The sequence below is a fragment of the Cuculus canorus genome, chromosome 4, assembly GCF_017976375.1.
Source record: "Cuculus canorus isolate bCucCan1 chromosome 4, bCucCan1.pri, whole genome shotgun sequence".
Taxonomy (NCBI): domain Eukaryota; kingdom Metazoa; phylum Chordata; class Aves; order Cuculiformes; family Cuculidae; genus Cuculus; species Cuculus canorus.
The window spans coordinates 26,372,140-26,396,747 of NC_071404.1; the positions used below are offsets into that span (position 1 = coordinate 26,372,140).

Here is a 24,608-nt window from a genome sequence, read left to right on the forward strand (position 1 = left end):
AACTTATGAAAATATTAAACAGCCTTGGGCTCAGTATGGATCCCTGGGGGACCCCACTTGTGTCAGGTTGCCTATTTGAAAAGGTTCCATTTACCACCACCCTCTGGGTGTGGGCTGTAAGGCAATTCCACACCCACCACACAGACCACTCGTCTAGACCACAACATATCAATTGCTGTAGGAGGAGGCTGTGGGAAACTGTAGCAAAAGAAATCCATGTAGGCAATCTCCAGCACCTGTCCCACATCAACTGAATGGGTTATTTTGTTGTAGAAGGCAATCAGGTTTGTTAGGCAGGACTTGCCCTTGGTCAATCTATGCTAGCTTTTCCCAATCACGTGTTTAATTTGATTTGTGAAATCCCAGGAGGATTTGTTGCATGTTTCTCCCAGGGACTAAAGCAAGACTGGTGCACCTGTAATTTCTTGGATCCTCCTTTGAGCCCTGCTTGTCGGTGGGAGTGACATTAGCCTTCTTCCAGTCTTTTGGGATGTCCCTTTATTTCCATGACTTCTCAAAGATTATGGAAAGTGGCCTTGCAATGACATTAGCTTGGTCTCTTAACACCCTTGCGTGGATATTGTCAGGGCCCATCGATTTGTAGGGGTCAAGCTTCTGCAGGATATCTACATAGTTCGGGACTAGCTATAGAAATCATATCAATCCTGTCATTTGCAGGAATTTAATGTTCTTTATTTTTATATCCTGCAGCAATTGTAACCCTTTTTCCAATGTGCATAATGTTTTTAATAGAAGTGATTGTATAGCAACTTAGCTTCATCTTATTTTCAAATATACGTACATACAGACAAGCAGGAAATACTGCCATAAAGTTAAAATTCCTTTTTCTGAATAGATATGGTGTTCTTTTTCTTATGCATGAAAATCTGATATTACGAATAAAGAATGTGTATTTTTAATGGTTATAAATGGCCAATATTAAGTGTGCTAATTTTGAAAGAAATAGTTGAGAAGATTGATACATACAGTCTATCTCAGATCTCTGTGTGGTCTGCAAAGGTCAAAAATCTTACCTGTGGAAGAGGGAATTGGTAAAGAATTGGAAAAAAAGAAATGGAACTCTATGTTGCCATTTCAGTTGCTAGAGCAAGGGTTTGCCATGTTTGAGTGCTGTCTTAGTTGGAGAGGTAGCTGGCAGTGGCAGTGTGTGGGATGGTTGAGACCTCTGGGCTACAACTTGGCAAGTAGCATTTTTGGAGGCAAATTGTTCTGCTCTTACTCGTTTCCACAATGAAGTACATTCTTGTCTCTTCACTGTAAGTTTTTTATCTTGCTGACAAGCATTGTTTTTTGAATCTCCACTTAAAGGTATCATGATATGACACTACGTTAATTACCTTTTGAAGTTTCTGCTGAGTGATTTAACTTGCTTATCTTTTTCTGGTTTTAAGTGAAAGCAGTCCTTAAAAAGAGAGACTATGGACCAAAATACACACAGAATAACTTCATCACTGGAGTCAGAGCAATAAATGAGTTTTGTCTTAAATCCAGGTATGATGGATTTGAGTTGCACTTTAAATTGTGAATATTTGTTTATTTGTATGTTCTTCGAAGTAATTGTGACCATAGAGTGATTTTGCATGGCAACTTCTTCTAAATACTTTTGTGGTATACATAATCATAAGTGGCTGAAGTTAGTTCTTGTTTACTTAGTATTGCAGTGGATTAGGAACTTGCACTTAGTTTGCATGTTTCCATAATGACTTCTTAGAGTAATTTATTTGTACTTCTATGACTATAAATCTAGTTGGGAGGAGTCCACCTCTAGAGCAGCTAGTCATAGGGGGTAATGACAGATAACTCTTGTTTCAGCATTTTGGGGTGGTAATGGTTTGTTGTGAACATTTCTAAAAAATCAGTGGAAGCTTCATGTTATGCGAGGTCTGTAGTTTGACATAAAATATGATCTGGTTCATTGTAACCTAACTATTGTTACTTGATTCGTATTTACTGCCTTTTACTGTGTGCTGTGCCTGCCAGCGGGTCTTGCTGAGTGTCACTATAGTTGAGGTGTCCGTCAGATTTCATGGATGTTATGTGTGACCCCAAGGCTTAGCAGCTTTATTTATGACTTTTTATGCTGTCACTGTGCCTCCTCAGTTTTTATTTGTAGTGTATGTCACCAGACTTAGTCTTTGGTGGAAATCTAGTGAGAAATTATTCTTAGTCCTTTGCCTATTTTTATTGTAACTGGCTTGTTGTGCGGAGAAATAACTAGCTAAAGTTTTGCTGGATTGACCAAACGGGAAAAAAAATTAACAAATAAGACTATATAATTGGTTGGGTTAAAAATGAAATGTTCATCAGCGATTTTTTTTTTTTTTAAAATACTTCTCTGTGTAGATACCCTAATGTGTAGCTCAGCAAGTAAAATTTATCTGTTCCCTCAAGTAGTTTTGTTATCTCCAGCCTTTTGTAGCTTGTGCAGGTGTGTAATTCCCATTTAGAGGTTTTGAACAATGAACCTCTTATGCACATTGTCAGTTACATGCAGATAATTGATTGGATGTTTTATTATTCAAAGGTTTATTCATTTGTCTTTCATGTGTAATATTTCATAGTGTGAGGACAATTTGGCCTTTTGAGTGTGGAAAATACAAAGGCTTTCAATAGCATTCTAGAGATAGCTTGCTTCATGTCACATGTCTGTTCTGTTTGGTGCAAGTAAACAACTTCAGTTTTTTTGTACTCAAATTAATATACTAAAGTTATGTGAGATCCTCCAGACATAAGTAAAATAGAATAATATGAACTTTTTCTTGCACTAAGCTGTTTGTCCACCTTCCTTAGTGATCTAGACCAGCTGAGGAAAATTAAACGACGGAGTCCCCATGATGACACCGAGACTTTCACTGTGTACCTGAGATCGGATGTAGAGGCAAAGTAAGAACATTTTTATAAAGGAAAATTTTCGGATCATTTAAAACGGATTATGGCAGAGAGAGAAAAAACTTACGGAAGTCAGGCTTACAATGTGAAAGGGCAATAACGTTTTCCGTTTTCTATCAATACATTTGATATCCTCATAATTGTAATAATTACATGGTGTATATAAAGTTGGAGAGTATGCTTCATATATCCAAAGATTAAGTGCTTGTCCTCAGCCCTCTCTTGCTTATGTTTTTATTCTGTAAAGTAACCTCCTTGGCTTCTTATCAGAAAGAATGATGTGATGTTTGTATAGGAAAGACATTTGCAATGTATTCAAACTTAAAAGAAGTTGCATAGATAGAACCATTGTTAAGTTCCTCTTACTTCATGCAGGTCTCTTGAAGTTTGGGGTAGTCCAGAGGCTCTTGCTAGAGAAAGAAAACGACGTAAAGAGGCAGAGATCAAGTACAGAGAAAGTAAGTATATAGTTTTCAATTAACTTCCAATGTAAACAACAACATATAGTTGTTAGAAGTCCACTAGAATGTAGTATTTCATTGAGAAAATACTAATTTGGAGTTAGCAATTCCTGATAAGGTCTTATAGCCAGTGTTAGAGTAACACATTACTGTCTATGCCGATATAGTCTGTTACTATCTTACAGTTTATTACCTGTGACATCTAAAATTTGAAAGTACGACTATAGATTATAATTAACATCTTCAATGGTTTGGGATTCTTCTTATTGAGAATTTTTGAAAGACTTAAAACCAGTTGGAATCTTGATACCATATTGTTGTTCATTTGGTTTTCCTCTAAAATGAATTCGGCTTTGTGCTTCAGAAGGGGAGAAACACTCTGTCATGGTTTAGCCCTACCCAGCTGAATCTCAACAGCTAAAACTGTGCATTTGAGCTTCCAAAATCCCTTCCCTCCCCCAGCCCCACAGGAAAAGGGCAGAGGGAAATGAAAGTGAAAGATTTGTGTGTTGGAAAGTAAAACTATGGCTTTAATGAGCTGATAATAGTGAAAATAATTAGAAAGTAATAAAATATATACAAATAAGCGATTTGCCACCCCTTGATGACTGTATGCCACCCCTTGATGACTATGTGTCACCACAAATACTACCGAGTAGATGCGAGAGAATGGGTCTACAGTTAGGAGGGAGTTAGACTTGGGAGCTGGTTTCAGGAACATGTGGATCTGGGATCAGGAACAGCCAGACAGGTGAGGTCCGCATCGGATGTCAGTCATCACAGAAGAGAGAGGCACCCTCATGATCTCTCAGTTTTATACTGACTATGACATATCCAGGATAGAATACTCTGTTGGTCAGTTTAGGGTCACTTGTCCTATTTGCCTCTTCGCAGGTGTGGCCCCTTTTCCACCAGCTTGAGGATGGCCTTGGTTAAGTATAATCATTGGCCTTTCTGCATACCAGTGCCTTGTGTTATTACTTCTAGGGATGTCTCAAATCCAGGCAGTTAGCTTTCAGAAAAATGAAGTTACTTACAGCAACTGAGTTAATCACAAAACTGACCCTAATTTCCCTCAAACTACAACAAAACCCCAAATGATCTTTTTGCCTAAAGTTATTTTTGTCATCATTGCAAGTATTATCAAAAAGCAGGTATGGTCAAATCAGTAATCCATAATGGATTTTGATCTATCTAGTCAGTTAAAATCACAGGATAGGCAATGTTACTTCAAGGTACTTATTTCAATTATTTAATTATTAAAATTAAAGTTTCTTCTTTTTTTTTTTTTTAAATGGTTGTGCCACTGGAACACTCTCCCAGTAAAAAGACTAGACCTGCAGGCTCTTGTGAAAGTACCTGTAACTGCTGGTACTAGGAGCACAATCAGTAGCTTCAAAATTTCTGGTGACCAGCAGAATCAAGAAAAAAAAGACTAAAAAAAGTACTACTCAGTCATAGAAACATACTGAAACATTATATACTTGAAGTAGTAACTCCCCTTTTTACAGAGTATCCTTGTATTCCACTGGCTGTTTTAATCTATTTAAATTGTGTACAATACTTTATAGGGGAGAATCTAGTGCTAACAGCTTCTAGGTACTCTAATATAACGCTGTTTATTTTTAAGTTACCGAACATCATTAGTGGATGGAAAAGATACTGACTGTAAGAGTCTTGCTCTGAAACATCCTTCTTCTAGTCCTTTGTGGCAGAAAGGGTTAAGGAGTGGAAGAGGGGCTGTAGAATGCCTGGATCTGGTTATAAAGTAGCTTGGTTTGGTTTGGGTTTTTTTGTTTGTTTGTTTTGGTTTTTTTTGTGCAGGGACATTGAAAGATAGCCAGAACAGAGTATTTTGAGTTTTTCCCTCTTGTATATCATCCTTTATTGGTAAGAGTCACAGCAAAGCAGAGGATCATAACAGATTTTATTTAACATGTTGAATGAGTATCTAATAATCTGTGTTTCTGATCAACAATATCAGGAGAGGAGTTTTTCCCAAACAGAGATGCCTTTAAGAGATTGTAATTTGAGAAGACCACGTAGCTTTTGCTAGAACTTGGCTGCTGCGTAAAACAGACTTCAGTTCCTGAAACTACTGGTAACTAGTAAGCATTCATGATAACAATTTTGCATTGCAGATCTATTTAGAAACCAAAGGCTGTTAAGAGAATACAGAGAGTTCTTTGGAAATACTAAGGTAAGAGATGTTTTAAGGTTTTGGCTGAAAAAATGCCACAAGATATACTATAAAACTTATGGAAGTAAATAGTTGTGAAACAGTTGCATGAGCTTAACTAATTGAATATTATTGGAAGATTTATTTGCACTGTAATATACCAGATCTAGTCTGACTGTAATGCAGTGGCAAATGTTGTGGTACAAGCTTAAATGGCTTCTCACTGTGGCAGTGTAATCCACCAGTAAGGAAATTTGTCGATTGCCTTATTTATTAACAAAATTGTAGTTGCATTTGTGATTTCTTCTATAGCCTATAAACATTTATAATAAATGTATTGTTAATTTAAATAAATGAAATATATTTCTTAAGGGGAAAAAACCAAACAATCAAACCCAAAACTTTGCTCTGTGTTGTACTGACCCCTCCTCTGCTTAAGCAGACACATTCCCTAGATCCAGGTATTATGCTATGGTAGAGTGATTTCTTAATCTTACCGCTGCAGAGTTGGTGCCTGTCCTTATGGCTGCGGTGGGCCCTGCTGGTAGCTTTGTTGGTTGTTTATTCTTTTTATAGCCATTCATTTGTAGAAATATGCAAGGCCCAACTGCAGTCTGGGTGAGCATTTGGTAATAAATTAGTAGGCTTCAAGGACTGTAGCTTCACATTTGCAATACAAGACAGCATGAAGTTTTTATTTAATAATTTGTATGGTAGGTCCTTCATGAGGTCAAGATTTGGTTATTTTATGTTAATAATTTCTTATTTCTTTATGTAGCCACGCTCCAGTGCAGCAGCTATGTTTTTCAAGGGACCAGGAAAGGTGGTAATGGTAGCCATTTGCATGTAAGTTAAAAAAAAAAAAAAAAAAAAGTTTTGTTTATGCAAGTATGAAACAATTTGGTTTCGTTATCCTGGAAATGAGAACGGTGTGTAATCAAGCTAGAGGTACCTGTATCTCTGTAACTGAAGTTAGTAGATCTGTTTATTCATTACTGATAGAAGAGATTTCAGGTAGATACATTCATCAATATATAGAGAACAAGGATAGAATGTACCAGATCAGAAAAGAGCAAACTTCTGAAGTTGATCAGACTATATAGTTTTTTAAAGTAAAAACTAGAATTTTGAAGGACATGCAGAAGCACACATTTAAAGTTGTCCTTTTTTTTTCCCTCTTCTTGAGAGGAAGCTTTCATATGTTTTAAATAACGTTCCATCTAATCACTAGAAAATAATTCAGTTGTCTCTTTCAGCGGTTATTCCACTGTTTTACTCCCTAACGGAAAAGGGAATGTTTTGGGAGGTTTTTACTTTTTACTTATCAAAAAGTTTCAATGAAACAAAGCTAAGCTAATCATGCTGATATAAAGCAAATGAACACAGAGACTATGTGGCATGAAATAAACAGAAGTGTGTTAAGTTCCTCTAAGAAAATGATGGCTAAAATTTACTTGAAATTAACACAGTGTATTTTTAAAATAAATTTGTTTATAGGAAAGGTATTTATGTGCTAAGACACTATCAATGTAAGGGAGCAAAATAGAAATATAGGGAAGGTGCTTTTTTTGGCACAGGAAACAACATTTTGAGCAGGAAATAACTTTCTGATTTTTCTCCAGAATGATATGCTTTTTACTTGGGGGAGAAACCCACAAAGCCCCTTTAACTGAAAACTTCCCTCTTTATTTGGTATTCTATGAGTAACTTTCTATGTTAAAAACATAAGAACTGCTAGTATGGATGTTTCTATTGAGAGACAAAAAAAAAAAAAAAAAAGAAGAGAGGGGAGGGTTGCGTGGTTGCTTCCATCTCCTTCTCTTTCTTTTATAGTGATCTAGAGAAAACAAGACCTTTCCTCCTGCTTTATAAATAGAGCATTACTATAAGCATTGCACTGTCTTCGCTTCAAAATACCTTTTGGATGATTAGGTGCTTTTATAGGTGAATGCCTGGCAGGCAGGCCAGTGGGAGTTTGTAGAGCCTGTTGTATTGCTCAGTCATCTTTTTGTTGAGCTTTTTTAGAAGTTAAGGGCCCTCAAATACCTGATGACTTTTCAGAGGTTTAAGTCAAGGCCTCTATCAGTGCTTCTTTGTTGATGGCCTTGATCCTTCTTAACATCAGCATGATTTTTAGTGGCTCCTGGGTTTGAGTAAAGAAAGGCCAATCTGTATTAACTTCTGTGGTTGGAATGATTCGGTAAGCTTTGGGCTTCCCTTGTGGTGGTGAAACGAACGTGGGTCAATCAAAAGCAGAGTTCTCTACAGATCCACCAGCTGCGCTGGTACATTCTATAATATTAATAAAATTCTGCGTGTGAGGAAAAATTTTGAAGCTCTGTTAAAGAAATACAAGAAGACAGTGTCTTTATCAAAAAGGAAATGACCTATTATTATCAAAACATTCTTCAGAGTCTGACGTTGTTGAATTGATTTTGTTATCATGCTAATACTTTACCTTTTAAATGATACCACATTTGCATGGTATGTAATGTTTTTCTATATATTCATAGTGGATCTGAATATTTTCAGTTTGATTTTTCTTTAATTTTCACTTTTTTTTTTTTACTGTCCTTCAAAAGCCTGAATATTTTGTGTAGGTAGACAAAGATGATTGTATAAATCAGACGAGGTTGGTGTAGACCCTTATCTTATGCTTTAATGTAATTTTAGCTGCTTTCTCAGAATCTACTAGTTTTGGATTATTTTTCCTGTGCTGTTTAAAGTCTTTGTAGTATTTTTTTCAACAGAATTTAGGCTTTTATAGGTCTTTATGTTTTCAGATGCAGTGGTGAATTTATTTTTTAAAGCAATGCATGTTTTATTTACAGTAAAAACCTGACTTATCCTTCAACCCCCATGACTGTTATCTGTTGTCTTATATTGATATGAACATCTGGTCAGACAGGAAACATCAAATAGCCTTGGCTCTATAGTCTTATTAGATTTCTTGTAATTATTTCCCATGTAGCACTCTTCATCCTTTTGTCCTGTGTCTCCAACTCTCTGGACATCATTAACAGATGGATTTTGCTGGGCCTGACATTTGAAAATTTTTGTGTGGTTTCTTTTTAGATTTATAGGATGTCAAATCTCCTCACAAATTTGGAAATTGTAGGGGTGAAATAAAATACCAGCTGAGTTCCTGTTGTCACCTGAACAGGTGGGGGCCGCACAACAGAATTGTACCTTCAGATAAGCTGTCAGACCGGAGTTTATTTAATAATCAATTTTACTGGAATTTATTTAATTTTCTTTCTGTGTTAAAGATGCACTATGCTGTGAACTTGTTATTAACACAGGGAGTTAAAATTATAGTTTATTGTTTTCCTTTCTTTTTGGACTGTCCAGTAACTTAGGCATTTTTTTACTTCCCGCCTGTAAATTATGGTGATGCTTCACTGTCTCATGAGGTAATGAGACTAAATTAAAAATTTTAAAACACATTCAGGTCCTTGTATGGAAAGAGGTATAGAAAACTGCTACCTCTTGATCAAAGTGGATCTACTCTCACAGAAATTCTTTAAGGTGTTCGCTTGAAAGTGAATGTTATTCAGTCAACTGTATAATTTGGATTGTGGCAAAGGACTGGACTTGTGCTTCTTATGCTTATTCTAACAAGTATAATTTCTTGGCATGTGGTTGTTAAAAAATGCAACTACAAGATGCTGTTAATACTTGTTTATAACACTATTTCGTTTGAATACTTTTAAAAATTGCCAATAAGCTGCACTCAAATGTATTAATAAAAATACAGAAGAATGTTGTAATCCTGTAGTCTGATTTTCTTTACAATGAAACCGTAACAATTAATCTACTGATTCTGGTAGCAGCAGTTTAAGGTGAGAATGTAGATTTGCACGTTAGTGCTAATAGTTACTTTTCTCTGTACAGCGTAACCCAGGGCTTGCTGCAGTGAGCTCATAACCTAAAAAAGACTTGACAAGTCACACTGGACAACTTAATGGAAAAGTTCCATAGATAATTTTTACAGTGCAGTCTAATGACACCCTTGTTTTCCTGTCTGGTGTCTTATGTTTGTATCCTGCTGAGAGTTGCTCAAACTGAGACTGAAGTGGGGAACCTTGTACCTACAGTATTGGAAGGGGATGCATAGGAGGCAAAGGATTGAAGAAAGAGAAAAGGGAAATGTTAAGGCTTGTGTTCTCCTGCTGGTAGGCGATTAGTTGTTCCAGGTAGTGAATGTGATGGCAGTTTTCAGGAAGTGTAACTTACTCAGGACTGCGTAGAAGCTAACAATTTTGGAAAAATAAATTGTTTATCTTTACATATTGAGTTTAGTTGAAAAGGCTTTTAAACAGTAACCATGCAGAAAATGTGTGCGCTTTATCTGTCTGTGCAGGTCTCTAATGAACTGATGTTTAGTTTTACCTGCTGGCAGGTAATGCAGGATTATGGTTTTGATGAAAATACTACCAAATATTCTGTTATTATTTACCTTATTTTTTCTCTTTGTTTCCAGAAATGGGTTGAACTTTTTCTTTAAGCTACTTGCTTGGGTTTACACGGGTTCTGCAAGTATGTTTTCAGAAGCCATACATTCTTTAGCAGACACATGCAACCAGGTGAGTGTTTCTTCCATACTCCGTAAGTTAGCACAATAATCTTTTGGGAATGAAGAGAGATACTTAGAGTAGTTGTATTACACTTAAAAGCAATAATTCAGTCTACTAGTATTCTTTAGTTTGCTTGTACTGTCTAAATAGTTAACACCAGAGAAATGAAAACTTATATTTAGGAGGACTACAGCTCGCAACAAAATACTTTACTTTTCTTTACAAAGTGTGCTCATAGGTAACACTGGTGTTTTGAAGTCTAGAAATTCCAAGTTTATTAACTACAACTCTTACTACAAATGACATTTAGATTCTGCTGTGGTGCGTGTTTACTGTGCTCTTCCTGTTCAATACCTGTGAACATTTGTTGTATTGTTCGTAAGGTTCGTGTACTCCCTGGAATCATAGTAATTATATTCTAGGAGGAAAAAAATGCTAGGACTTAATCTAATGACCATTTAAAATAATTTTGAGGCAAAGCAGTGTTAAAGGTGTGTTTATATAAACTCTTTCACTTGGAAGTGGGTGTTTTACTTTATTATTAAATAATTTCTGGTTTCAGTCACTCCAATTACAAAACCTGCCGAGTGTGGCAGGCTCTGTGTGAACTTTTTTCTGTGTGCACATTGCATACGTGTATATTTTGTAGCTTCCTGGGGGCAAAAGCAGATCTCACTTAATGTTGTTGTTATATACAGTTTTTATCAAACTAGTCAGATGAAGGCATATTTTTTCAGAAATTCACGTTCCTTTAGAAATATTACTAGGACCAGAGCTCTTTCTGCTGTTTCCCACTGCAAAGCTGTTGTTACTGTGTTGCAAATTTACTTGTCAAAAGTAGTGGTTTCAACTAATGGTTTCTATAGCTACTCTTTTAGTTTTTATATTGATGCAAATAATTTGATGGAGGGTTTATGAGCTCAGAGTAAAGTAACTGGCATAGTCCAGAAAACCTAACTGCAGAAGGAATCTAGAAAGTCACCTGTAACTATAAATAAAATCTATTTGAATGGTGTTTGGTATTTCTGTTTATAATTACTATTTGTTCTACATTTGCATTACTTCAAGCTGCCTGCCTCAATTACTTCTGTTCTTCTTTTCTAAACTGTTGGGTTTTTTGTAGTTGATTGTTCCATACTTCAGTTGCAATTATTTTCCATATGGGTATAATAGCAGTCAAATATACAAACATTTGGAAATAAGTCCCAGGACAGGTTAAATTTTGTTTGTCGCAATGCATATGCATAATGTGACTAGCTTTATCCTTAGGAAGTGGTGTCAAACCAAAATCTGAGTAGTTTAGGTTACTCACTAACCTCATGCTCACTCCTCTCTGCCTTGCTGCCTGCCCCACCTGGTCAATAATGGTATGTTTGTCATCTTGAAGTATTATTGAATGCTTGTGCAGGTAATAAAAAATACAAAATAGAGCGTTTTTTGATTTGTATTGATATAAGGATCAGACGAGTCAGAATGCAGATTTTAAAGTTTTCTTTAGAAATTAGTTGGAAGAGAAGAGTTATAGTGAGGCAGAACTGTGCTGCTTCAGGGATTGTAAGTGGAGCCTGAAACTAAGATGAGGTACAAAGTGCACCTCTTTCTTATTTTGGTTAAATGTTAATTTGAAATACTTTTCTTGTCACTTATCGTTACAGAATGACAGACTTTGCTTAGTCATCTCTTTGTACAATAATGATGAAAATTTGAGCATGTCATTTTCTTTTTCTATTCCTAGACTGCCTTAGGGGCCACTCAGCCCAAGCAGCCACTTACCTCGCACATCTACTTTGAGTACTGTAGCAGACTCAGAGCTGGACATGTAATAGTGCACAGGGTCAAAATTAATATTATTTTTACCCACTATTTCTTTAGTATGCGTGAGGCATTCATTACAAGACTGTGAAGTCTCCCACTTTCCCAGTATGCAGAGAATCTTTCTTGTTGCGGTGTTTGATATAGCCAGGCTTTGGAAACAAACAAATACTTGAAGTTGAGTGGCCGAAACCCTTCTGCATCTCAAGCCAGAGGATGGCTTTGGTAGCTTGTAACTCATAAAATGCAACAGTCTTGTGTTCCTCCAAATTTGAGGAATGTATGGAAACTTGTAACTGGCTTAACATCTTAAAAAGCATTTTAAAATAATTTCATAATTTTGGCTACCTTTTTGCTTCAGTTGTCTAGTATGCTTGTCTGTCCAGAAAGACTGAGCAGAGGACTAACATTTTGTTTGCTGTTTTTCTATATATTATTTTACAGAATCTTTGTGCTATTGCAGCTGTAAAGTGAAGATGGGGTGCTATTAATTCACTGATAGTAGTTTAAGTCTGCATCCCGATACATTTCTTCGTGCGTGATATTCATTTGGCTAAGTGTGCCTGTAGATGAACCAAGTTTTGTAGCAGTATTGTATACCACTTAAATGTGGAAGAGCTATTCTGGTTTTTAAATGTGAAAGTTAAATAGTCCACTGGACATGTGTGGTGTTTTTGCTCAAATATTCGCTTGTGTGGTTTTGAGGAACACACAAGAGAAATCTTGTTTCCTCAAAGCAGCCTGCTGACTATAGTGTCTACATTTTAATACTTGTTATTATGTTTCAGTAATTGAGCCCTAAACCAAAGCACATATAGGTATAATTAACAATTTTTTGGGGGTCGTAGACTTAAATGACACACTTTGAGGATTATATTCCAGATCTAACAAAATATCAGTAACAAACCATATGTGCAGATCAGCGAATTGCATCTGCCTTTATCTTTCAAGTTCGATTGATGTAGAATGTTTCTGAATTAAATTTTTCTTCTAACAAAAATGTTTTCCTTTTGTCCTAATTAGGCATTGCTGGCTTTGGGCATCAGTCAGTCTGCAAGAACGCCTGACCCTAGTCATCCGTAAGCTTTTTGAGTAAATAATGATTTTGGTAATTATATGTAGAAGTAACATCAGTTTTTGTTTGTGGGTCACATTGGTCTTTTTAGTCTGCTGTTTTGTATCATTTCTGAAGTGCATTGTTTCTGATTTTACGGTAGGTAAAATAAGAAAAGGAATTTCTTCCAAACTGCAGAAGTTTTAGCTTCAGTGCTTTGATGTATGTTATGTTTAATGTGGGCTTGGTTTTTTTTTTTTTGTGGTACGCTTTTCAATGTGTATTATTTTAATTCACAGAATTTTTCACAGAAGTTTCTGGGCTCTTCTGTCTCTTCCAAGGGATAGACTTACTTTGCTTTTAAATAAACACTGTTCATGTGAATGATAAGATTCTTTTAAAAATAAAAAATTTCTGTCATCCTCTGCCTCTTTTCAACAAAGTGCTTTTCTGCATGGCAGCTACTTGTGTTGTAAGGAGATGTGTTTGACTTGAACTAGTCTTTGTTTTTGTCTGAGTAATAGGGATATTGTTGATAAGTTCTTACCACTCCTTGAAAGTTAGAAGCTATGCTCTAGATACTTTCTTGGCGTTGACCTGCTTTACACTTCATGGGTTTGGGCAAGTCATTCAGCACTAGTTCAGTATATGTCTAGTGTACAAAATTAGTTAAGCTCTTATTCATTAAGAGTATCAAGTAACTTGAACAATGTTTTGATCTTGTTTGTCTAAATATTTATTTTGTCTCCTTCCCCTCTCTCACTTTTTCCCCCTTCTTCCTCAATATAGTCTTATGTACTGTTGGTTTTTATATGTTGCTGAAGAAATGTGCTGTTTCTAGTAGCAGCTAATACAAAAAAAAAAGATTAAGGATACACTTTTATAATATTGCTTTAGCTCTTCTCACTGCACTTAAAAAATTGCAAATGTTGAATGTCTGCAGTTTGCTGAACTACTTAACTGTCACAGATTTGATTCCTTTTAAATTAGTCTTAAAAAATATGTAGTCTGACTGCCTATAAGACAAGATTTTTCATTTCAATATAATGTAAGTTGCATAAATTTTTGGTTATTTTGCTGTAGTAAAATCGTCGGTGTCTGCACAGGACCTAATACTGCTACATAAATAGCTTGTTTTAAAACAGATTATGAAAATAACTATGCTTGATATCCTTGTTTGTACTAGATTACCGTCTCCAGGTGGCTTTTAGTTTCCCCCTGGGATTAGGTTGATTTTAGCAGTTTTGTGTTGAGTAGATGCCCAGTTGTATAACCGTAATTTAAGACATGTAAAAATTAATGGAAAAATCTCGAGATATGGTTGTGGAGCTACGGACCTCTTATTTTCCTAAACTACTTTATTTGTTTTCATCTAGGTATGGTTTCACAAACATGCGCTATATTGCCTCTCTGATTAGTGGGGTTGGCATTTTTATGATGGGTGCAGGACTTTCTTGGTATCATGGGATCATAGGTTTACTCCACCCTCATCCTATAGAATCTCTTCTCTGGGTAAGCTTATCTTGTTTAATATTGTATCTTAACATTGGTGACTTAATAGAAAGTAACAGCACAGTCTGAAATTCACATTCACCTTCTGAGTCATAGAATCATTAAAGTTGGAAAAGAACTGTGAGATCATCAAGTCCAAACGTCAGCCCAGTGCCACCATGTGTACTAAACCATGTTCTAAAGTGCCACATCTGTGCAGTTTTTGAACACTTCCAGGGATGGTGAATCTGCCACTTTGCTGGGCAGCCTGTTCCTGTACTCTTTCAGTACAGAAATTTTTCTTAATGTCCAGTCTGAACCTGCCCTGGCACAACTTAAGGCCATTTCTTCTCATCCTATCACATTTTATTGGGAGAAGAGACCAATACTCACCTCAGTTTGAATCTTAACACAATTAACTCAAACCATCCTTAATGCAAATATGTTTTAAGAAAAAATAGTGTTAAACTCTAGCTGATCTTGCAGCAAAATGAGCTTTAAACCCTGCATCTTCTCTTCTTATCTTCTAAGAGGTTCTTCTTTCCTATATTGCTATATATTTCATAATTCAAATACTGTTGATGGGCTTCTGTTTAGAGACAGCTACATGGCTCAGTGGGAAATGGGGTTCTGGAATGCTGCATTTGGGTAGTCTATGGTGAAGAGATCTGTATAAATATTCATATAACATAATAATCGAGACTTTTTTTCACACAGGCATACTGCATTTTAGCAGGGTCATTGGTATCTGAAGGAGGTATGCAGTTTTAAAAAATATTTCGGTAAAAATATTTGCTATCTCTTAAGAGTACAATGTGATTGCAGTAATAATTGATCCTTGCATAACACTGAAGTTTTGGGCTCTCCTGCAAATACTCGTATCATAAACAAACAAACAAACAAAAAAGTGGGATCTTTTTTCTCATATGTCTATATAATAAGTTGAACACATCATTTGGAAGGTATACATGAAATACCCTTTTGGTGTTAAACTATCAGTGGGCATAACTGTTCCAGTTTCTATGGGAGACGCACATAGAAAAGAGGGTAACTTTTTGCTTTGTAATTTTTCAAAGTATCAATAAACAGAGCATTTTGATGATCTGTTGCTATGATATAAAGAAAAATTCCCTCTTCAAAATAGAAGCAAGTCTTTTTGCCTCTAACCATTTTCAGCAACTACTTTGGTGTCATTTCAGCTACCCTTCTTGTTGCTATAAATGAAATCCGCAGGAGCGCTCGAGCCAAGGGTCTGTCATTTTATCAGTATGGTATGTGTCATTATAGCAATAAGGTGTGTGGTTATTTAAAACAGAATCTATTTACCTGTGTTTGCATAATAATAGAAACAATTTTGTCTGTTTTCCTTTCCCCGTTGCTTTGTTGATCTGTTTTCTGTTCTAGTAACAAATACTTTTTACACATTAGTGTGAAAAGCAGTTGATTTAAGTAACAATAGTTAGATACTTTTACTACACTACTTGCATTTATCTGGATAAGCTTTTAAACTTCTCGAACATTTTGGAGAAGATTCTGTTCTGTCTATTTATGAATGCTTTAAGAAGTATGTGCAAAAAGTCAGTTTACACTATATATACTTACAGAAATTTTTTTCTTAAGTTGCTGCTGTTACTGTACTTTAAATACAGTGCATAATGTAGTAAAGCTAAGCTTTCCAAAGCAATGTAATTTTTTTTTCCGTTGCATACACAGTCGTACAGAGTCGTGATCCTAGTACAAATGTGGTGTTACTGGAGGATGCTGCAGCAGTTCTGAGTGTGGCCATAGCTGCTGCCTGCATGGGTCTGACTTCTTTAACAGGTAAAATTCCATCTCAAACTGAGGCAAGCAGGATGCGAATTTCCTTCTGTGCATGAAATGACCACAAAGCATTTAGTTTATATGGGTTGACTTAAATACATCTCTACTCTTTTTCTGATACTTGTACTGTGTAAGCTTCTAGGAGTTTATACTGTTCTCTGATCTGATTTCTAGTGGCTTGAGTTGAAACTGTTCAAAATTAAAAAAAGCTTTTTTTGTTTTTTTCTTATGTCTATTATTGATGAGTTTAAGCTTGAAAGAGTACATGCAGATAGGTCTGACTTCCCTTTGTCGTACAAACTAAGGTATTTTTACTAAAGGTACATTTATTGTAGTCAGTTATGTAAACTACTTTGTGCTGTGGTTGAATTACATAATTTGAGCTTCCTTATTCGGTGGTGTGCAGCTCCATCTGCATGTAGGAGGATTTAAGCAGTTCCTTCCTTCCTATTGAGATGCAGTGGTATTAGTGTTACGTTCAGATTACAATATCTACTCCTGAACAGTGTGGCAAACCTAATTCATGCAGTTAGGATGATCTATATGGCAGCTGATTTGAAGTCTGTCTTTGCTGCAGTTACATTTTCTAAAGAGGGGCGATTATTTGTCTGGTTTTATGCAGACTTTGGCTTTTCAGTTGTTTAAAACCAAATATGGTTATTTTGTTTGTTTGTGGCTTCTAATGAGTAAAAGTTTTGTAGGTTTTCATTCCATTTCTAGTTTCCTTCATGAAGTTAAAAGTATATTACTGCTTCTACAAATGTGAATATGAATGAATGTGTTTAAAGCTTATTATGTAATTACTGTATTCCAGAAATGGTTAATACTTGCTAATTTGAGTTATTAGGACAGACTATTGTGCTACTCCCTGTGTTTAGGTGTATGTAATTTTATATTAATAAAAGTGTATCTGTACAGAGAAAATAGCTAGCAAGAGTTTATTCATTTATTAGTCCTGCAGGAAACAGGAGGGACTTGAGATTTATCTTAAGATAACTTGTTTTCTTCCAGCTTCATCTTGTTCCTCACTAGGAAAGAATTGCCAATGCATTGAAATTGCCCCAAAATCCAAATAAAACAAAAATGCCACCAAATAGCAAAAACTGAAAAACTAAAAAAAAACCCGCCTAAACTACGTACTTCTTTAGGTGTGAAATCTGAATTATCTACTATGTTTTAGAAGTGCTCTTTGAAACTAATTTGACATGTCTTGTTTAGGAAACCCTTATTATGACAGTGTGGGGTCTTTAGGTGTCGGAACTTTGTTAGGAACAGTGTCAGCATTTCTAATCTACACTAACACTGAAGCCCTGCTGGGACGATCCATTCAACCTGAACAACTGCAGCGACTCACCGAGCTGCTAGAAAGTGATCCTGTCGTAAGGTAAGAATCTTTTCAGCTCAATCTCTACTAAGAACAACAAAAAGCAGGAAAATAACTTGGAAAAAATAGTTAGAATGCTTTAAATGAGACAAAACTGGTGAGATTTTTTTATTTATAGGGTCGATTCTTCTGTATTGAGATTTTAGAATCCTTATTATTGCTAACTTCTATTTCTGTGCTAAAAATTTCAATAAGTGAATACTCGTACACCTCAGATGTCTCACAGGTGAAATAAAATTGCAAATATGTTCTAACAGTTAGATTATTTACAGGAGTTGACAGTGACTTAATGAGAAAGCCATCACAAACTTGAAACTATTTTTAAATGCATGAAATGATTCTGTTATGTTGCTTTTATAGTTTATTAACACTTAGATATTTACATTTTGTTACTGCTAATATTCAGTGTCTGGAATTCTGTAGTAGTTGGCACTGAAGAGCTGCAGTAGTATTATGATGTAAAAGATTCTATATGTTAGAATGTTTACAGAATGAACTCAAATGCTAATTTCTCTTTCTTTGGAAATCACATTTTGCAGTGAAATAAACTTATAGCTCATCATAACTCTGAAATCTTTCTTAAATGTTTTTCAAGTAGCTATTTTAACTTACAGTAAACCTATTAACCTTGATTTAGGAACAACTCTCTTTTTGTTTACTTGTTAATCTGTGTTCAGGAATGTATTTCTGTGTGAATCAGCTGGAGTATTTTAGTGCTTACTTTTTCTGCCTAGTAAAAAAAACCAAGCCCATTAGTTAACACCAGAATTCTTGAGAAGCTGAGTGCTGCATTATCTCAGTTGAAAGCAAAAGGTCTGAACAACATTCGCTTCATTCCAAAAGCTAAACAAGATCCTTATTTTGGAATGGGATTGTGCTAGAATTTTCACATCAGTAACTAAACTCTGTTAAAATATTTGTGGTGGCCCTGGATTACTCAGAATGGTGCAGCATGTGCCAATAGTGGTGTGTTAGAGTAGGTGAGTTCATGTGGTTATTTGTATATGACTTCTCTATTCCTTTTTTCTAAAGCGCACGGGTAGCTTTGGCTTGTCTTGGGCTGGAATCATAAAATTTCTCCTGTGCCAAGGACAATTTTATATTTTGTTCCATTTTGTAGATGGCTATAGCCTCTCAGCAGAGCAGACTCAGTTAGTTTCCTTTTTGCTGTAGACAATTTTTTAATACCACAAGTAACAATTTTAAAAAAGCACAAACAATAAAAAAAAGTGAAGAATCGATAAGAAAGTGCGGGTTTCTTTTAAGGTTAGAATTACTTTTTTAGGTACTTCTCACATGTACTTTAGTATATGTTCAGGTACTTCTCACATGTACTTTAGTATATGTTCAGGTACTTCTCACAATCCTATTTGTATGACCTGTATTCACTTTGTCTTGAGTGATCTCTTTCTTAGGTCAATTACATTATGTGCTTTGATTCCTTTTAGTACACGTCTTTGACAAAGTTCTTCTTGTAACAACCCTAATATCTTGAGCTTGATTAATTTACATCTTCTAATAAAACACCTGGTCTTCATTTCAGAATTCTCTGAGATGTTAACGTATATCCCCTTGCTTGTAACTAGGCATAAATCAGGGAAAAAATACTCTATATTTTTTTTCTTATTCCAAATGTTGGTTAGTTAGGGGTTTTTGTTTTGCTTGTTTTCAACTTCTTCTTGTGAAATGAGGCAGTCTTTTAGCATCAAGTATTTCTTCAGAGGGCCACTTGTACGTTTTCATCACCATAGCTTTGGGCTTATCAGACTTACACATTTTGTTGCATTTTAAAACTCTCCAATTTGCTTAAATGGGTTTGTGTGGTAGTATGTCCTAATCTTACATCTTTTCCTACTGACACCAAATGTAAAAGTCTCTGCAACTGTGACTAAGACGTGTTCTTTTTATTTCAGCTTTTCAGGGTCTTCAGCTGTCAAATTGTACTTGAGTTCTCATTGCAATCCTTTTTGCAATTGCTGCTTCCCAGAACAGTCTTGTTCTTTTGGGGAGAATTTGTAATCTTCCTTTTCAGGGTTTTCTGCCAAATATGAAGGGACATACGTATATTAGAGAATCACTTAGTATTTATCAGAAGGTATTATAGATGCAAACAGACCAAAGGTTCCAGAAGTTCTGATTTCTGCCTCCCATTACCACCGCCACCTTTATAACTTAGTATTCCAGCAGTAGCTTGCCTGAACATCATGCTCTGCTGATAGTTATCAAGAATTTGATTTATCAGGCAATACTAACTTCTGTACTAAAATAAATAATCTCTCTTTTTCAGCTAATTTATTTATTTTTTTTTTACCAGGTAGTGGAATGACTGGAATTCATACTCATAATATTTTTTTTTCCGCACTTTTTTCTCTCTTTTGCCTTGGATTGTCAGGTGAAGTTGTATTTAGTTAAATGATTTGCTTCATTTGCCATTCTTAAGTTTTGGCACAATGTTTTTAATCTTGTCTTTTTTTATTTCTCATCAGTATTGCAGGATGAAAATTAGTTTGCTTTCGAAGTTGTTTGTAGTTATTTTTACTCTTGAATGCAAGTTATGAAGCCTGCTAAATTAGAAGCATTTTTCCTTTTAGATATCCCGTATGCTTCTCTGCTACTAATAGAGAAATGCTTTGTTGTAATAAATATATTTTTGCTTTTTTAGATCAAGAAAACAATGCCTATTGCAATGTTTCTGCCTATTTTGTATCGTTAGTAATGATTTTGCTATTTCCATCTAGTAGCAGGCTTTTTTCCAGGTTATCCTTTGTTTCTGCTGTACCTAAAAAGATGTTAGTTTGTATCACAGATACCTTTCTTTTAATGCCTCTCCTCTATCAGCTTTCTGGACTTCATAATTTTTTTTTAGGCTCATGGCTATTTCCCTTTTAATTTTTCTTTTTCTAGATGTAGCACATTTTTTTTGTGATCCAGAATGGTCTTTCAATAAGAGATGTTCTCAGCTGGAAAATGATTTTATTTTATTTTTTGCTACACAAACATTCATTTCTCAACAGTGATAACATTCATTTCTTTTCTAATTCACACCTTTGGGATGCCAAAATTTTTCTTGTGTTAAGCTTAACTGAAGTGTAGGAAATTAGGCTTTTGGAACCGTGAAATAAAATATATGCTGTGGTACAGACTGTCCTTATCTATTCTTATGGAATGTAATCACAGATCCCTAGACGTAAACTATTCTTAGTGACAATTTCTTCTTTAATTTTTACTTCATTGTAATAGCTATTGGGTAGTTGTGCTGCTGGAAAATCTGTCGTGGTATGGAGGGGAAAAAAAAAGCATTACAGCTGATGGCTGAAAACCAATAGCTTGGCATCCTCTGACAAATTTTTCTTTAGTGTGAAACTTTCTCTTTTCCCTAGTTTGAATTAATGATGTCTGCTAGCCATCCAGAAGCTTCCATAAGCAAGCAAGCTTTGTAGATTAAATTTTAGCATGCACGTTTATATTTTTGAATTATTAGTGATTTTTCTCATCCTGACTTACTTTCTTATCTTTCCTGAACAGATTATAACCAGTAAGGTAGACTTTTTTTTCCTTCACATTTGCATTCCACTGCATTTCGTTATCAAGTTACTGCTTAATGAGAATCTCAAATATCTCTTGTTATCTTATTGCTTAGCTCTGATAGGCACTTGATATATCTTCAACATTTTTGAATCACATGGGTTCAAATTCTCTTCAATAACTCTCATCGAACCACATCCGTTATCTTAAGTACCCTCTTGTGTAAGGAGGTAGTTTGTTGCCAGTTAGGTTGTTGCAGTTAATACTGTTTGGATTTGGTAGCTTCCCACAGGATAGCTGTGTAAATTTCATTGGAATTGGAAATTCTCTATTGCTGCCAGTAAGCTGATAGTTCTTCTAATCTGCTTATGTATTTACTAAGATGTTTTTCTTGGTGTCTCTATATTTAGTTTGTGTTGTATTTCTTTTTTTAGTGTGCTTACACTTCCCCCACCCTGAGTATTACAAGAAATATTCCATAAAAATTTCCTGTGACTGTTCATTTTAAATTTCTGCCTCCTGTTCTTTGTAGGCCGCTCATTCTAGCAGGCTTATTCCAAAATCTGTGCCTTCTACTTTCTTCCTACACCCACTGTGAAGCTAATTCTAATTTATAAACATTCAGATGAGAAGAAACATTTCCAGTTGGGAAAAATGCATTTTTTTAAGACAAAGGGCAAAAGTTTAAAAAGGCTGTAAAACTTTAAAAATTTAAAAAGGCTGTAGAACTGCACAACTTAAAGTGAGTGGGGGAGCAAAAAGGTTTAGTACTTTCCATCAAGTGAGCTTTATTGTTGAGTCTAAATTTTGTGTTAAAATTTAAAAAAAATTTCATATTGCATTTTTTTTCTTAATAAAACCAAGGTGTTTAGAATATTTTGTAGGTGACCTCAGATCCTCATTTTGCTTTGGAAATGTCAGAAGAAAAAAATTCCAAAAATGTGAAACTTAATCTTGTGATTTATGTTCCATATCCTAATCCCCACTGTTTCTCTGGCCTTGATAAAAAAATGTGGAAGCTTACTCTGCAGTGGCAATTTTGAATTCTACTTGGCTTTAAATATAAACAAAGTTTGTGTTAATGTAATTAAAAAAAAAATAGTTTACTACATTATTTCCTATATTATTATCCCTGAAAAAGAGAGTTCTCCATTTATTACCTATACTCACATGTCACTAAGTTTGTCTAAGAAACTGGAACAAAACTGTGCCGTAGAAAAACAAGTTTTCGTAGGATGAAAAATGTAAACGTACTGCAATGTTCATGTTCTAGTGTCTATTATGAACCTTTAATTCAGCATTTACAAATAGCTGTGTTATTAGTCATGATCCATACTACAGTACAATCAAAAATGAGTTCCAAACACAATATCCATAACTTTTTTTATATCAAATATAACTTTGAATAGAAAATTCTCCAAAAGGTCATGCCTTTACAAATTGTAGTTATCTAGGAAAGGACACTTCTATAATTACCATGTGTGCTTTCAGTAATGGACAATAAATTAGTGTTCCTTACCTCAGAACTGAGAGTACTTAAAGAGTGTTAAGTAGAGTCATGTATATGTATATGCACTAAAACTTGTGTGCCATAGCAAATAAATTGAACTTAAGAGTTTAAGTCAGAATAGGGAAGTTATTGCTTTCTGTGGAGTGGGAGTGGTTTTTTTATACTATCAGTCAAGCCCTAAATCTGCGATGCTTCTTATGGTCAGTCTTCTATTTCAGCAAGCAGTTTGTAGATGTGTTGGTGTAGCAGATACCTGTGGAAGTGGTATAACTGGTGAAATATAAACCAGTATTTAATGGAAGTGGGTGGTGACAAAATGAGTATACCTTAGTCAAAAGCAATGTTCATTTTAAATTACGTCATCATTTTAATGTGACGTTGTTACATCAGAATTCAAACTAGCTAGGTGTTTGTTTTATGTTCTTCTACATTTTCATTAAAAATTATGTGTTTCAGAGCAATTCATGATGTTAAAGCCACAGACATGGGAATGAGCAAAGTGAGATTCAAGGCAGAAGTAGACTTTGATGGACGAGTTGTAACTCGTTCTTACCTGGAAAAACAAGACATTGAACAGCTGCTCCAAGTATGTTTAAAAAAATATTTTGTAACTTCCCATATTTGATATTTACTTTCCAGTTTCAAGTATGTCTAAACCCAAGATTTTCAAGTAGGTGAGATGCATTCCACTTCTTAATTTTGAAGACTTGCAGGTGTTTTTACTTTGTGTTGGTGTGTTAAATATCTGTATGTGGAATGGTAACTATGTGCTGCTGAAATACTTGCCTTCTGGGTTGAGTAGGTCCTGGGTAAGAGGGCAGGTATTTTTTATTCAGTTCTTTTGTTAGAAAATTCAGATTTGTCTAAAATAATTTTGATGAGAACTTAATTCTTCCAGTAAATTCTTATGTGATTACAGGATCTCTAGTTAAAACTGGAAGCCTGTCACCTGAGAATAAGCATCTCTTTTGTCTAAGCCATTTTTGCCTTTGGTGCTGAAGATGCAGTGTTATGGTTTACAGATCCTGCCGTTCAGAATAGGCTTGAATATAGATTGCTTGTATCACGTCTTAGCATTTTGTCAGTGTTTAACAATTAGCCACCCTTAACTGTCTGTCTTTGATTTTAATGTTGTTCACATTAGGTTTTCTTAGTTCCTCTCTTCAAAATAGAAAGGCAAAACTGCTTTCAGCTGGATTCTATGTGGCAAAGCTATGAAATGTGAAGTAAAGAATGTTTGTTATTTGTGTACCTGGACAATTTCTTTCTTTGCTACCCTTTCAAACTGAAAAGTAGATGTGCCATATATCTGCATTTTGTCTGGCCATTAAACATGATTTAGAAGTTATCAGAGTTTACATTTAAATTACTGTAATTTTTTAAACCATTAGTGTTTCAATGTTTAAAAATGCCCTTTAATGTCAAAATAAGAATGTATGTATATTATATATATAGTGCAGTGATCTGTTCATGTATTGGATTTCTATTTTAATACATTTTTGAGAGGAAGAGTGCTATCGGCTTTTTATAACTGAGACACTGCAGATTTGCTTGGTTTTATATTGCTAAGCCTGAGTTGCTTCGCTTTTGCAGCTGTTTAGTGTGCTACTTTTCAGAGGATTTGTTAGCTTTTGTTCTATACCCATGATTCCCTTTCATGATTGCATACAACTTTTAACTATTTTTTCCAACTGATATTGTTGGGAAAGTTCTTCCTGACTGTTTCCAGGTTGGCAACTGTTTCTTACACAGATCATTGTAGTTTTGTGTAGGAACCTTGTGTCAGCTATAAAACTATTATTGAAGGATAGCTGCTTTCAGAAGCAGGACTCAGCCACCTGAAGTCGAGTGTAGACATAGTGCTTGCCTTCGGCTCTATAATTT

At 35.1% G+C, this 24,608-nt stretch overlaps 1 protein-coding gene across 2 annotated transcripts in view; it reads left to right on the forward strand.

Moving 5' to 3' along the window:
• Positions 1 to 24,608, forward strand: part of SLC30A9 (solute carrier family 30 member 9) — a 38,516-nt gene that overhangs the window by 7,939 nt on the left and 5,969 nt on the right. Inside the window, exons 4-16 of one of the 2 annotated variants that reach the window (XM_054066501.1) lie at positions 1,413 to 1,512; positions 2,812 to 2,904; positions 3,286 to 3,368; positions 5,513 to 5,571; positions 6,329 to 6,396; positions 10,034 to 10,136; positions 12,963 to 13,018; positions 14,370 to 14,505; positions 15,202 to 15,241; positions 15,684 to 15,755; positions 16,198 to 16,305; positions 17,524 to 17,689; positions 23,181 to 23,310. In XM_054066501.1, coding sequence (XP_053922476.1) covers positions 1,413 to 1,512; positions 2,812 to 2,904; positions 3,286 to 3,368; positions 5,513 to 5,571; positions 6,329 to 6,396; positions 10,034 to 10,136; positions 12,963 to 13,018; positions 14,370 to 14,505; positions 15,202 to 15,241; positions 15,684 to 15,755; positions 16,198 to 16,305; positions 17,524 to 17,689; positions 23,181 to 23,310 — 1,214 coding nt within the window. The remainder of the gene's footprint in view (positions 1 to 1,412; positions 1,513 to 2,811; positions 2,905 to 3,285; positions 3,369 to 5,512; positions 5,572 to 6,328; positions 6,397 to 10,033; positions 10,137 to 12,962; positions 13,019 to 14,369; positions 14,506 to 15,201; positions 15,242 to 15,683; positions 15,756 to 16,197; positions 16,306 to 17,523; positions 17,690 to 23,180; positions 23,311 to 24,608) is intronic. The other variant, XR_008449900.1, reaches the window with a different exon arrangement.